The 15,876-nt window shown below is 46.0% G+C and overlaps 2 protein-coding genes across 2 annotated transcripts in view; both read left to right on the forward strand.

Moving 5' to 3' along the window:
- The window catches only part of LOC146026016 (sodium- and chloride-dependent GABA transporter 3), a 176,249-nt gene that overhangs the window by 19,417 nt on the left and 140,956 nt on the right, over nucleotides 1-15,876 (forward strand). The window lies entirely within an intron of this gene.
- LOC146026889 (uncharacterized) lies at nucleotides 6,485-10,282 on the forward strand. The gene is made up of 4 exons (XM_083157941.1): nucleotides 6,485-6,913; nucleotides 8,817-8,878; nucleotides 8,975-9,374; nucleotides 9,463-10,282. Exons 1-4 carry the CDS (start codon nucleotides 6,485-6,487, stop codon nucleotides 9,619-9,621), a joined length of 1,050 nt encoding a protein of 349 aa, XP_083014067.1. The 3' UTR covers nucleotides 9,622-10,282.

Genomic DNA, 15,876 nt, shown 5'->3' on the forward strand with positions numbered 1-15,876 from the left:
ATCTGATGCCCACCTTATTGTGCATGTTTGTCAAATACACATCTTATGCTACCCATACACTTATGCGATCGGATTCGATGCGACCATAGAAGTGCGATGTCCATCGAATCTGATCGCATTTTGTGGTGCAAGAAGTGCCCCCTTTCACCACCCGATGTCAACGCCATGTTGAGGTGGTGCTGGAAGAGGATGGCAGAGGGCAGTAGCATAGCGCTAAAAGTATCGCTAGTGGGCAGTGGAGGTCAGCGTGGTGGCAGAATTGTTTAAAACACTGGGCAGCCCTCTGATTGGCTGAGAGAGCTCAGCCAATCAGAGGGCTGTCCAGTGTTTTAAACCATTCTTCCGCCACTGCTGAACTCCACTGTCCATTAGCACTACTGTGGTGGCATAATTGTTTAAACACTGGGAAGCCCTCTGATTGGCTGAGCTCTTCTCATGGGAATGCCCATGTAATCATCTTCTCATGGGAATGTCCATTAAACGCTGGGCGTTCCCATATGGGCATCACAGATGGTGTAATGGTTAATATTACTGCCTCACAGCGCTGAGGTCATGGGTTTGATTCTCACCATGGTCCTAACCGTGCGGAGTTTGTATATTCTCCCCGTGTTTGCGTGGGATTACTCAGGGTACTCCAGTTTCCTCCCACAATCCAAAAATATACTGGTAGGTCAATTGGCTTCCAACAAAATTAAACCTAGAATGTCTGTGTGTGGGAATATAGATTGTAAGCTCCACTGGGGCAGGGACTGATGTGAATGTTCAACTATACTCTGTACAGCGCTGTGGAATCTGTATGCGCTATATGAGAAACTGTTAATAAATAAATAAATATGCTAATGGACCGCCCCCTGCCCCCCGGCCTCCGTTCACAAGGATCAGTTTGATCGATGTGGGCGTACACACCCAATGCATGCAAAAACAATGGCCCCTGTGCGAACGCACACAGGCCTGCGAACGTACCTGAATAAGGTCCTAAAAAGCAGTATATCATATATCCCACACAATTTTCCATGGTAAAAATACATCAGTTATGAAGTACTAGTAAGCCCGCTCAAAGCAAATGCTTTGAAAGCTAGTCTGCTACCTTGTGATTGCCTCTGTGTTTGTGCATGTGTGGGAGATGTCATTTCACTCGCTGCCCACAGATGGCAGTATTTCGGAGACACACAAATGGACACTAGACATATATATAAATGATAATGTTCCTGCTTCATTGACAAGTTGACCCTGTGTGGTCTGATGTGGAAAGTCCCATAGTTTGGTACCTTGCACATGTTCAGGACCCATTCCCCATGTGCACAAATGGATCCTGTGACACAAGATGCAGGGACTGCATCAAACTGTCAGTGATTGTCTAATTCCATGTGGGAAGGGGCAGCTACAGCCTCTGTTTATAAAAATGGAAGCACTTTCCTCAATTTAGGTGGAGGGAAAAAGCCAGGGTTCTCCACTGTTGCATTGAGATTTCCAGGCCTCTGTTTTGGACGACTTGTGCATCCCCATTGGTTCCACAAGCCGCCCAATTGTGCGTCTTAGGACACAGGTCAGATCACTACAATAGAAGGAGGCATCTACCTGTAATAGACACCTCCTATACTTTACCTGTCTACAGAGCTATCATAGTTGCTCTCAAGGAAGCAGCAGCGTTAGTAACTCTGTCCACATCTGAAAGACCCTCACTATTTTCTGGTAGCTGAGCAATAGACTTGGCTAGATTTAGTTTAGCTATACTGTATTTCTGCCTGACCTTCTGTTACTGACATAGCTTCTTCTTGACCTCAGCTGTTTGCTTGTTCTCCTGCAGCCATCTCCATCCTTGGCCTGTATACATACAGCGTTCCCTGTCTCACCCTCTTATACCGTCACTGCCTGATGAGAGTATTTCTTGGGCCAGCGATCTTGGTTTTCCAGTTCACTATTTCTTTACATGTGTCCCTGCTGAAAACCAAGCTTCCTATTAAGACTCATCGCCTCAGATCTAGCCAGCAGCAATCACTAGCAGAACTGTGGGTTCACATATAGGACAATTATACTGTACTTTTCTTAGGCTATGTACTCCACTGATATTTCACTACAGGCAACAAATCTGTGTATTCTAACGTAAGTGAGTGAGGAGTGAAAAAGAAAAACAAACTGGCCTTAATAATACATTTCTTGTAAAGCTTTTCTAGTTGTATGGATGAGGACAAAGAACATATTTACTTTACACGGAGTACACATTTATATCTAATTGCTGTTATTGTGAGCAGTGGCGTAAGTTTGACCAAGGCACCCGGAGGCAAGATTTTTATTTGTGCCCCCCATCACCACCACCACTTTATTAAATATGATGTACAGAGCCGGCCCTAAGCAATTTGTTGCCCTACACTCACAGATATACCCCCCTGCAATAACATCACAGCCCACTACATAATAAAAAAAAAGAAAAAAGGAATCATGCCAGACAGACAGCTTGCCTGGCTCCTTGCTCTCTGCTGCCTTAGCGGCAGGGGGATAACTGGGACTTTGTGGGCCCCATACAAAATTTTGAAAGGCCCCTACCCCATCCTTTGTCAGTACAATTCCCCTTAGAAGAATTGGACACAGATGGGAGTTAGAGACAAAGAGGGTTTCATGGAAAAAAAAGGTAAGGAAGGGAAAGAGAGGGGGGTTTGGGGGAGAAAAGCTGCAAATGGGAGTGAGAGAGTGGCAGGGAGGATAGGACAGAGAAAGAGGAGAGAAAGAGGAAGAGACGGTTTTAGTGATATGAGAGAGAGAGTATAAAGGAAGAGAAGGTTTCAGGGGCAAAGGTGGATGGGGGTAAGGGGGGATGGGTGGAGATAAAGGGGGCACAGGTGGAGAGGAAGGAGGTGGACGGGTGGAAGGGAAGGGGGCACAGGCAGACGGTTGGAGCGGAAGGGGGCACAGATGGATGGGTTGAGGGGAAGAGGCACAGGTGGACAGGTGGAGGGGAAGGGGGCACAGACGGATAGGGGGAGGAGTAGGGAGCACAGGTGGATGGGTGGAGGAGAAGGGAGCACAGGCAAACAGGTGGAGGAGTAGGGGGCACAGGCGGATGGGAGGAGGAGTAGGGAGCACAGGCGGATGGGTGGAGGAGAAGGGAGCACTGGCAGACAGGTGGAGGAGTAGGGGGCACAAGTGGAAGGGTGGAGAAGTGGGGAGCACAGGCGGACGTGTGGAGGAGAAGGGAGCACACACAGATAGGTAAAGGAGTAGGGGGCACAGGCAGATGGGAGGAGGAGTAGAGAGCACAGGCGGATGGGTGGAGGCTTCCAACAAACTAACCCTAAAATGTCTGTGTGTGAGTGTACAATGTGGTATGGAATATAGATTGTAAGATCCACTGGGGCAAGGACTGATGTGAATGTTCAAATATTCTCTTTAAAGCGCTGCGGAATATGTGTGCGCTATATAAAAAACTAATAATAAATAATAACTATATTCCCTCTATATCACCTATAGAAATGCTGTTTATTGTTATTATTCTAAGTTATTTATACATATTATATATGTACATGAGACCACATCTTGCGGTTGTGTCACCAACTTCTCTACCAAGGCAGGATTGCATACTTTATCCAACCCTGAACCCAAGGCTATGTCAGAAGAAATTATAGAACTCACAGACAAACGTTGCAGCTGAAAATCTATCTTGCCATTGCAGGCACCAACTTTGTTAGAAAATGAGACCCTAAGGCCTTGCACTGACTTTCAAGGCCTTATCAAAGTCATTATACAATAAAAATCTATCCTTATTAATATCTGAGCTTTTTCATAGTATTTTCAGTGTTTGAAAAAATAAAATACACGGGGTGCTTATAAATCATCGAAAGGAAGGCAATAAGAGGAAATCAGATTCCAGTAGATGAGTTGGGCCCTATGAACACTCTGCTGGCTGTCTTTTTACCTATTTGGCCCCATCTCCTCTGTCTACTCTTGTGACCCCTCCCACCCCACACAAACACATCCACTACCTACAGTACAGATGTCTTCCAAGGTTCTGCTCTTGGACCTCTCCTTTGTCCTCTTTAGGTGAGCTCAATTACTCTTTAAACTTCCAATATAATCTCTATATTGATGATACTCAAATATACCTTTCTTCCCCTGACCGTTCTCCTCACTTTCCCAGCACTTTATTAAACTTACTGTAGCTTGTTTAAAATTGTAATATGTCCACCTCTCCCTTCTTACAAGCCCCTCTTACAAGCCATTCTCCTTCTGAACCCAATGCAAGCTTCTCACACTCACATACAAAGGATTGACCCATTGCTCTCCCAACTGATTATATGTCCTAATCTACCTTCACACTGGCCTTCTTCACTTCACAAATACATGTCACCTCTCTTGCCAACTAGTTACTTCCTCCCACTCCTGCCTCCAAGATTTTGACCATTGTACTTCCTATCTCTGGATTTCTCTACCTCTCCCTATCAGACTCTCCACCTCTCTAAAAAAAATATTTAAAGGGCTATCAAAAACCACTTCTTCATCATACAGTACATGTACCTAGCAAACTCTCATACTAACCCACTGTTACATGCTCACTTCTAGCCTATATGTGTCACTACTTTAGGTCTGTCCCTCCCGTTGAGATTGTAAGCTCTCACGCATACTCTCCCCTCATGTGTTTTTCCATCTCAGACTATTTTCTACTCCATACTTCCTTCTATGGCATCTAACCCTCAGTTTACGGCCACCCATATGATGAGTTCGGTGTCTTGTCCCCTGATGCATATACCATGTGCATTTCCTAAATTTTATTGTACTGTATGTTGTTGCTTTCTTGTTTTCCCCATTTGTTTTTGTATTTTGTTAGGCAATGCAGAACCCTTGTGACGCAATATAAATAAACAATGATAATAATAATAGGTACTTATGTAGTAGACGGGCGCCCAATTTGCATACGTACGGTAACCTAAGAAAATCGCATGGGCCATTTTAAGGGCCATGCAATGCAATTTTCCTATGTAATATATTCACTGCTCTCTTAGCCCCGGGGGATCGCATTGCGCCTCCCGCACGATCGCATAGGGAGTAAGATGCCATTACATTAGCTATACAATGATATCATTGTATGACATACAACGACGTTTTAGACACCCCCCCCCCCACCCGAAGTGTGGCAAGCGCAGTGAGCAGCGGAATGCGTCCTCCGACCTTTTCATCCCCCACTATCCACATCGGCGTGGAGTTAATTTTATATAGTGTGGTGAGCGCAGCGGGCCCAGCGAGGGGACGCAGATTACTTTACATGTATTCCACCACCCCTGCGGGGCTCACTGCGCTCGCCACGCTTCAGGGTGGCAAGGATAATGGGGGGGGGGTGTAATGCCATCGTACAATCGCATGCGATTTTGCGGGAGATGCGATGCGATCCCCCGGGGCTAAGAGAACAGTGAATAAATTACATAGGAAAATCGCATCGCATCGCACGGCCCTTAAAATGACCAATGCGATGCGATTTTCCTACGCAGAATAGCCCACTAAGCAAATTGCTTAGTGAGCGCCTGTCTATTACATAAGTACCTAATAATATTAATACTTATAACATCATCATGGAAAGATCCATTTTTCCAAGATATACTTTTATGCTACTTCTGAAAACAATAAGGGGCATATTTCTGCTACCGGTACTTGTTTCCTAGCACGGCCACAACGATATACATCTGGTCCATCTTTATCATCGCGTCGTATCATGCGCATTTTGATATGCTAACGATGGTCCCGATGGTCCCGACACTTGGGATACTGCCGGTGACATTTTTTCGGTCTCCAAATTTAATCGGCATCTCGTTAATCGCGTCGGGTACCTGTAAATAGCTGTACGCGATGGACCCGATGTGCCCGATGGTTACGTTGTTATGTCAAAATTGCCTCAATCGCGTCGGTCGCGTCGTATGTTACCTCTAATGCAACCGATGGTCGCGATGGACGCGATTTTAATCAGGCCCATGCCCCCTATGTTTTTCCCGCTTTGTAGGCCCATCTCTAATAGGCCCAATTAACCCTTGTAGTCCTGCCTCTTATCAATTCTTCCTAGAAACATATGTTTTAATGTGTGTTTCTATGTAAACATGAAATCTGCCCTATGTAATCTGCACAGTTACAGCATGATATCATCTCATCACTGTCAATATTTACTATCATAAGCGGCCCCTTCCAAATCCGGCCCCTTCTGACAGTTTGTCCCTGAGCTTCTTGTGGGTTTTGTCTTGGTTGGAGTAAGACGTGTGTTTAGTTGCTGGTGATAATTTTGGCTGATTGATCCTTTGCTGGTGAAATCTTCCGAATTGATCCCGTGCTTTAAATACTATTTCTGCTGATCCTGTGCTTTGTGCTGTGGATTGCTACTGTTCCTGAATCCTGTGCTGTGGATTGCTGTGCTGATCCTGATACCCTGCTTATCCTGAGTCCTGTGCTGTGGATTGCTGTGGATTGCTGTGGTGTGGATTGCTGTCTGGTGGAATTGCTGTCCTCCGATATGGCTGAGGCGAATTTCTTCACCCTGCCTGCAACTGAGGAGGAGGCTGTGGCATTTCTCCAGCGCCACCATCTGCTGCCAGCGGAGGCTACGTGTGGGAATGGCCATCCCATGCGGCTGAACCTCAAGGAGACCATGTGGTGCTGCAATGTCAGGGACTGCCGCCTGAAGAGGAGTCTCCGAGCGGCGATGTTCTTTCCTGGCTGCCGCTTGCCGTTTGTGACCCTGGTCCGGTTTATCTTTTCCTGGGTCGAGGAAATGACCAGTGTGGATTACTGTGGGAGGCACCTGGGCTTGTCCAAGAAAACGGCCGTACTATATAATAAGTACATGCTGGAGGCCTGCCTGCTCGACCTCGTGGCGCAGCCGCAGCGCCAGATTGGAGGTCCCGGCAAGATCGTCGAGGTCGATGAGACTCTATTTGAAAAAGTGGCAGGCTAATGTGGGCCGGGTGTTACCCCAGCAATGGGTGTTTGGCGGTATTTGTTGCAAAACAGGACAGTGTTTCGCAAAGAAAGTGGACACTCGGGACGCCAACACCCTTATGGGGGCTATTGTACAGTTTGTTGAGCCTGGGTCTACTGTTTATACAGACTGTTGGAGGGCCTATAGTACGGCCCAGCTACAAGCAGCAGGATATGACCATGCCCGGGTCAATCATAGGTACAACTTTGTTGACCCTAAAACAGGGGTTCATACCCAAAATATAGAGCGCATGTGGGGGGCGTGCAAGTGGCGAAACAAACGCCACCGGGGGACTGCCAGACATATGCTGCAGAGCTATTTGGAGGAGTTTATGTGGCGGAAGAGCCTTGCACGCGATGACCCCTTTGGACGTGTATTACATGCGTTGACTTTATTGCCAAAAGACTGAATATTGAACAATTCCCCCATCATATTTAAAATTGCCCCATTATTCTTATTGTTATTTGTTTATTTTTAAATGAAATGCCTTTATTCTTGATTTTTTTAATTTTTCAGTAAAATTTTAAAACTGATTTCAAAAACTTGTCTTTACTGTCTCTGCAGAATGATTTTGGATGGATGAATGGATTGTAGTCGCACACCGCCACTATCCACGCCATTATTGAGGCGTGGCAAGGGGCGATGTTCATGTTGGCATGGATTTGATAATATGTAGTGTGCTGATTACAGCAAACCCGCCGAGCCCAAAGGGTTTGGGGGGCAATGATATATATATATATATATATATATATATGGCTAGTTTTTAGTATGTGCAGGGGCCCTGTTATGCAGGGTGCTGTACAAGTATTAATGTTGAGGGAGGGGGGGGGTGGGGGGGCACAGGGGGGAGTGGGGAGAACAAGTACATATGTGGGGATTGTGATTATGTATAGAAGTGATGAAATGCAGGGTGTGGTATAGGTACTAAAGTGTGTGGATCATGTCTATTTTCAGGGGTATAGATCCAGACAGTGATCATGTGAAGGGGGTGATGTGGTGCAGGATTTAGGGTGATATGAATAATGCACATGGGTGTAAAAAGTGTTGATGTATAGAGAGGATCATATGCATGGAAATTATGTACTATGTGTTGTAATACATGCAGAATAGCCTGTCATTTGTGATGATAATACAGGCTGAATACACTGTAAAGTTATCTTGGTACAGATATATAGATATAGCTGTTTGAGGTGTCATGTGTCATGTGGTTGTTATTGCAATGGTGCTGCAGGCAGCATGATGTATCCTGTTAGTATTAATGTGCAAGCTGTTTTTTTTTGGAAAGCAAAAAAGTTGGAGTAGACTTTGTGTAACTTGTGTCCTATTACAGCGCCCATTGCATGTGAACCCGAAGCGTGGCAAGTGCAGCGAGCCCCGCGAGGGGCGGCAGTACGCGTCCTATGACCTTTTCATACCCCCACTATCCACGTCGGCGCGGAGTTGAGAATTTAAAGTGTGGCGAGCGCAGCGAGCCACCGCACCTGAAGCGTGGCGAGCGCAGCGCGCCCCGCGAGGGGACGCGGATACCTTCACAGGTATCCGCGTACCCTCGCGGGCTTCACAGGTATCCGCGTGCGCTCGCGACGCTTCGGGCTCGGTGGCTTGCTGCGCTCGCCACACTTTATATTCTCAACTCCACGCTGACGTGGATAGTAGGGGTATGAAAAGGTCGTAGGACGCGTACCGCCGCCCCTCGCGGGGCGCGCTGCGCTTGCCACGCTTCGGGATGGCGTGGATAGTGGGTGACACATATATATCCGTGCTTGTGTTAGCATGTATTGAAATGTGGTGCATATTGCACTTATTATGTAATATGAAAGTAGCGTGTAAGATTTATGCCTTGCTTTTTTTCCGTATTCTATTTCAGTTGTTGACACAGTCTGGGAAATATTCGAACTCGTTAATACATTTCTTAACCCAATCTCTGAGGTAAATATTAGTGAACTTGGGTTGCACAATAATGAATTACACTACAGTGCATTGTGTTTAGCAGGAAATTCTTCATTTTTTTATTTATTTTTTCAGAATGAAGCGCAGTGTCGATAGACATCTGATGAGGAAGTTGATTGATCTCTACAAGGAGAATAGATGCCTGTGGAAGAAGGACCATATCGACTTTCACAATCAGGCGAAGCGGAATGAGGCATTTGGGAAGATCTCGGCCTACGCCAGGAGACGTGTCCCTAATGCAGATGTCACATGGGTCCGGAAGAAGTTCACTAATATGCGGACAGTGCTGGTGAAGGAGCATAATCGGTTCCGGGAGTCGCAAGCTTCGGGAACCGATCCTGCCAACGTTTACCAGCCGAAGTTGTGGTATTATGACCGGATTCTGTTCATTGTGGAGGAACAGGGAAGGACAGGAACAGAGGGAACTCCTACGGATGAAGGCTCTTCATCCAGTGCACAGGAGAGTACGGACGTAGTAAGTATTGTGTTGAAATATGATTGGCATGTAACTGAAAGTGAAATGTAATGTTTTAACATATTTTTTCCGTTTCTTTTTATTCTAGGTAATTCCCTCTGAGTCAACACAGCAGGCTGAGTCGGTGTCGGAGGTGGCGGCTCCTGCGGTGGCGAGCACCTCATCAGCTCCCCCCAGGAGGCGCAGGAGGAGACAGCTGCTGCTACTGGCCAAGAGCATTGCTGCCACTATAAGGAGGAAGCACTGACAAATCCCCCCGATGAATACCAAATGTTAGCGAACCATGTTTGCACAGAAATGCGGAAGTGGAACCGAACCACATACCACCACTTTAAGCGTTTGCTATATGACAGTATGTTGCGTGCATCAGAGGATCACTTGTGTGGTGAGTGCAAGCTACCGTCATGTAGCACACACGCAGTGCAACTAGGGCCACCACCCCAGCACCCACATCACCCCCCAATGTTCAGTGCGCCGGTTGCTCCTCCGCCTGCCCCTTATTACGCGCCGGGACCCCCTATGCCACCTGCCACTGATCCCTTGTCTTTGTCTGGGACTCTGTTATCTGCTTTGAGAACTGTGCAGACCCCCACCCCAGATGAAGAGCGTTATTTTCATTATTAGTTTTAATTTGGCTGATTTGATGTTTAATTTATTATTTGGCAGCAATGTTCTTGTTTCTGTTCCTTTCTGTTTGCTCCATAATGAACTGTATCGGTCATGTACTGCAATTTCGGTTTGTGAACGTTGCAGTGCGGTCTTCCTGAAGTTTGCGATAACCGTACTTGTTTTGCTCCTTCACTAACCACTGTTCCGCATATTTGTGTTTTCTTCCGTACTCATGTGATTGTTTGCATTAGTGGGCACGGTATTCTAGCGTGCCGTTATCTTCCCATGCCTCATTTCAATTTGCCTGGTTGTGATAGTCAGGCATCTATTCTTCTTGTATTGATTGATCAACTTCCTCTGAAAGTGATGATCCACTGTTCGAATCCCCCGGCCCCATCCGTGCTGTATATTTTATTAAAAAAATGTAAAAAAAAAAAAGTTTGGGCAATAAATTGCCATAAAAAAGATGATCCTTTGTTTGGGTCTCCCCGTCCCCGTCCCCGTCCCCGTCCCCCCTGCCTCTGTTGCTATTTATTGTATTTAAAAAAAAAAAAAAAAGTTGAAAAAACACCTAAAAAAATAAGAAATGGCCTGAGAAGGGCTAAGAACATTGATGATCCTTTGTTTGGGTCTCCCCCGTCCCCCCTCCCTCTGTTGCTATTTATTGTATTTAAAAAAAAAAAGATTTTTTTTTTTTTTTAAGTTGAAAAAACACCTAAAAAAATAAGAAATGGCCTGAGAAGGGCTAAGAACATTGATGATCCTTTGTTTGGGTCTCCCCCGTCCCCCCTCCCTCTGTTGCTATTTATTTTATTTAAAAAACAAAACAATTTTTCTTTTTTTAAAGTTGAAAAAAGGGATGCAGTTACAATCCCGGCGGTCGGGATCCCGGCGTTCAGAATCCCGACGCCGGAATCCCGACCGCCGAAATGCCGACACTTTCTCCCTCCTGGGGTGTCCACGACACCCCTGGAGGGAGAATAAATTAGTGTGCCGAGCGTAGCGAGGCACCGGGCCCGCTGCGTGGCGAGCGCAGCGAGCCCGCAAGGGGGGGGGCGATCCACGTCCCCCCCTTGTCGGCATTTCGGCTGTCGGGATTCCGGCGTCGGGATTCTGAACGCCGGGATCCCGACCGCCGGGATTCAATACTGAATCCTGAAAAAACACCTAAAAAAATAGGAAATGGCCTGAGAAGGGCTAAGAACATTGATGATCCTTTGTTTGGGTCTCCCCCGTCCCCCCTCCCTCTGTTGCTATTTATTTTATTTTAAAAAATAAAAATAAAAAAAAGTTGAAAAAACACCTAAAAAAATAAGAAATGGCCTGAGAAGGGCTAAAAATCATCGTATTTTCAATAAAAACCATTAAATTTATTTACATGTGTCGTCTGATTTATTGTTATGTAGTACAGTAATTAATTATGTGTAATGTATACAGTTTAAAATTGTAGAATTTTTAGAATGTGCAGTTCGTTAGGAGTTCGTTAGGAACAGTGGTACGGGCAACGTAGGGGTGCAAAGTGTGGGTGTCATATTATTGATATGGGGGTATTTCATTGTAAGCACCCATCTCACATCATGAAATGGGTTCTTGAACAATGAAACAACAGTAGAATTTTTAGAATGTGTCATTCATTAAGATAAGTGGTTTGTGGAAAGTGTGAGTGCAAAGTGTGGGTGTCAAACAACGTTATAGGGGTATCTCATTGTAAGCACCCATGTCACATCATGAAATGGGTGCTTGTTCAATGAAGAAATCGCGTCGATCGCGTCGGGGGGATTGAATACAGTTAAACAGTGCACCCGATGGGACCGATTGCTTCTAATGCCACCAATTTCGTTCAATACTTCAATTATCGCGTCGGTTGCGTCGCAGTAATTGAAGCTCGGTACACAATGCCTGCGATTAATGAATTCAAGAGCATCGCGTCCGTCGGTGTTAATCGCGGCCCTTATAGTGCACTAAATAAGGTCCGCGACTGATCCCGATTGTGGCCGTGCTAGGAAACAAGTACCCTGCTACCTTTTGTATGTTTTGCTTCAGGTACAGTGTGTTTATGCATTTATTGTCCTATGCTGGTGATAGGGGTAGGAAGTTGTGCAGTTGAGATGGATTCAGTATTGAATCCCGGCGGTTGGGATCCCGGCGTTCAGAATCCCGTCGCCGGAATCCCGACAGCCGAAATGCCGACAAGGGGGGGACGTGGATCGCACCCCCTTGCGGGCTCGCTGCGCTCGCCACGCAGCGGGCCCGGTGCCTCGCTACGCTCGGCACACTAATTTATTCTCCCTCCAGGGGTGTCGTGGACACCCCAGGAGGGAGAATGTGTCGGCATTTCGGCGGTCGGGATTCCGGCGTCGGGATTCTGAACGCCGGGATCCCGACCGCCGGGATTTTAACTGCATCCCGTTGAGATGTTTGCCCAAGCTTCCAGTGTCATGTGTGCTTGGCTCTTCTCAACTGAAACACGGCTAACAAATATGATTGCATACACCATAGAAGAACATGATCCCCTAAAACACAGATACATAATACATTTCTGTATTTGAATTTTAAAAACACACCTGTATACAAGTGGAGGACAGTGAATTCCCTTGTATTCTGTGAGTTTGAGATGTGGTTTATCATTGGCAGACATCAATGCTCTGCCTCACTTGTTAGAAAATCTGGACTTTAAAAAAAACCCAAGCTTAGTATTTCCACTTCCAATACTAATGGCGCTAATCTAATCCGTATGCCTCACAGATGTGCGAAAATCACTATCAGACAATTTTCACTACTGTGCACGTGCAGCACCCACAGTGCGCATGTTGAATGGCAATTGAATTGCAAGCACATTGCTGAAAGGCGCTTTGCTTGCTGAGTGGCCTGGTCCTGTGCTGAGAGGCCCCCAAGCATTGTGAATGACTGCAGTGGCAGTTTTCTATTGTAGTAAAGTTCAGGGTGGGGGGGGGGGGGCTGCCCTGCTGCTTGGGGAGCGCTGCCCCCCCTCCCCAAATGATGACACATTACTAAAAAATGCCCCTCCATCTTTGGCCATGACCACTTCTTCAGTATGTCCAGATTCCCCGTTGGTCAAAGTTTGTAGGTAGGATGAAGGTTTGAAATGATTACCGATTATGGTTCGTTTTTTTTTTTGCTAAATGTTGATTTTTTGTTATTATTGTTATTCTTTCATCTATTTCAAATGGATTAAAATCGATCTCAGTTCCAGGGGCTGAAACACACATGTACTAACAAATTATTTATCTATATTATTATTTTTTTTTAAGTTAATAAATGTGTGATTTAGCCCTGGAAATGCAACAATAATTTCTGTACCTGCAGGAAGTGGGAGGACATTGCTAGTGAGAGCTACTGTATGCTACAGAATAAATTCTGTAGTCAAGGCTACTGAGACTGATGATCTGGGTGCTGTAAGGTGTGTGGCCACATAGTTATATAGTAGTTAAGGCTGAATAAAGACTTGCAACCAAAAGACATGCACCTCTTCAGGCAAACCTATCATATTTAAGTTCCATACGCATAACCCTCTGAGGCACTTATGTATTATATAGCTTCCCTTCTGGACCTACAAGCTATGCTATTACTGGTGCCTGTCCTTGTGTTTCCCTCCTATATCCCTATAGATTGTAAGCTTGCAGCAGGGCCCTCTTACCTCCAAGTCTGTCTGTTATTATCCAGTTTGTTTTATCTCTGTTTACAATTGTAAAGCGCAATGGAATCTGCTGCCCTATATAAGAAACTGTAAATAAATAAGTTGGGCTTTGCTAATTCCAACTGGTCAAAATGCTAAAAATTAAATATCGCTCAGTGTGTATGCACAATCTCGCTCATTCATCATCATCCATCATCTGTACATGCAGGAAGATGGAGGACATTGCTAGTGAGAGCTATGCTACAGAATGCATTCTGTAGCCAAGGCCAGAGACTCCTGGTGGCCCGGGTGCTGTGGGGCATGTGGCCACATAGTAGTTAAGGCTGGATAAAAGCGTGCATCCAATTGAGTGCAACCTTTGGTAAGAGTGAATGATCTATTTGCTACATCCCTTTATATAAACTGTGTAACCTGATTTAATTATAGAAAGGTTATTATTGTTATTTGTACCCCTGAATGTTTTTACCCAATAGATGTTTGTCCAACCTTTTTTTTAATGTATTTATTGTGTCTGCCGACACCACCTCTCCAGGAAGAGAGATCCACAATTTAACTCCCCCGATCATAAAAGTTTTTTCTTATAAGGGTACAAAATCTTCTCTCCTCTAGTCTAAAGGCAAGCCTTAAAGCAAAAAGGTTGCCTCACAGTTCCTTATATTGGCCCCTGATATTTTTGTTCATGTTTAACATACAGATGGAGCCGGGCTCTTCTTTGCAGGGGATCCGCCATCCCCGCCACCCCCCGCCATCTGTATTTGCGAAAGGGGACGCGCACGAGATGCGCACACGTCCCCTTCCGACGGCTTCCCCCGGGTCCCCGCCTGCTTGTCGGTGGTCACCCGGGGTCCCCACCGCCTCCCCGCACCCCCCCCCCTAACCCTGTCCATCTCCCTGAAGCGGAGACGGACAGGGTCCCGTCGCCCCGGTGCATGGACACTAAGACGCACGTGCGCGTGAGACGCACGTGCGTCTCAGTCAGATAGCAAGCCGGGCTGCTGGCGGATCACCAGCAGTGACGTTCTGGCGATTCGCCAGCAAAGAAGAGCCTGGCCCCATCTGTATTTCCCCTTAAACATCTCTTTTCTAGAGTAAACAGTTCCAATTTGTCTAATCTTTCTTCATAGCTTAATTTCTCCAACCCCTTTATTAGCTTTGTTGCTCCTCTTTGGACTTTTTCCAGTTCTACAATGTCTTTTTTTATACTGTAGTTTGGGGCCCAGACTTGTACTCCATATTCTAGATGCTGTCTAAACAATGCTTTGTAAAGAGGCATAATAACATTTGAGTCTCTAGTCTCCATACCCCTTCTTATACATGCTAGTATCGTGTTGGCCTATTTGTTGCTATTTGACACTGAGCACTACACTCCAGTTTGTTGTCATTTTGGACTTCTAGATCCTTTTCCAGTTCTGGTTTACCCAATAGCACCTTGTTTAGGTTATACCTAGCATACTGGTTATGTCCCCAAGATGCATAGCCTTGCATTTATCCATAATTTTCCACTTTTTTGTCTACTCTTCTAATTTATTTAGATTGCTTTGTGACAGGATCTGGGGTTCTGTGTGTTCCCGGCTGTGACCGTGGTGGTCCAGTGGAGGGCGTTGGAGGCAGGAACTTGGGTAACTAGGATATACAGTATCAGCCTGGAAGCCAATGGTTTGTAAAAGCTTGAAAGGAAGCAGCAGGATAAGGTACAATGTAGCAAGTACCCAGGAGCCTTGGAATCAGTCTCTGTGAAACTCTTAGGAAAGGACAAGCTGTTCAAGGCCCTGAGCTATTCTAAAGTGAATCCTTATATCCCTCAAGGTAGCTGGGGATTGGCTACTGGTCGCAGCAGCAATTAGGTCACAACCAGGAAGTGGAACTACTATAGGTGAATAATCAGCCAGGAATGCAGAGCAGCAGCATGGACACAAACAAGCCTGGAAACACTTAAAAACTAAAGGCCCCATACACTGAGCTGATTTGGTCCAATTTTGGCTGATTCTGAAGGATCGGGCCAAGAAATCGGACCAAATCGGCTGTGTGTGACATGCCAATAGGTCCGATGCGCGGTCCCGTGCACAGCAGATCCTGTGGTCACACCAGCGGGACAACAGATGTCTTGCAATCGGAACCATCAGTGGCACATTGCGGATGCTTTTTAGCACCCGCGATGGTTTGTGGGGTGGGCAGCTGGTAGTAGCGGGCAGCGAGGTCCGTCGGAGCAGAGGTGGTGGCTGGGAGCTTGTAGCA

Source organism: Crinia signifera, chromosome 8 (genome assembly GCF_055691185.1).
Source record: "Crinia signifera chromosome 8, ASM5569118v1, whole genome shotgun sequence".
Lineage (NCBI taxonomy): Eukaryota > Metazoa > Chordata > Amphibia > Anura > Myobatrachidae > Crinia > Crinia signifera.

Coding starts and splice junctions, on each gene's coding strand:
- LOC146026889 (XM_083157941.1), top strand. CDS start 6,485: ATGGCTGAGGCGAATTTCTTCACCCTGCCTGCAACTGAGGAGGAGGCT. Junction 6,914..8,816: donor ATGAGACTCTATTTGAAAAA/GTGGCAGGCTAA, acceptor ATTCTATTTCAG/TTGTTGACACAGTCTGGGAA. Junction 9,375..9,462: donor CACAGGAGAGTACGGACGTA/GTAAGTATTGTG, acceptor TTTTTATTCTAG/GTAATTCCCTCTGAGTCAAC.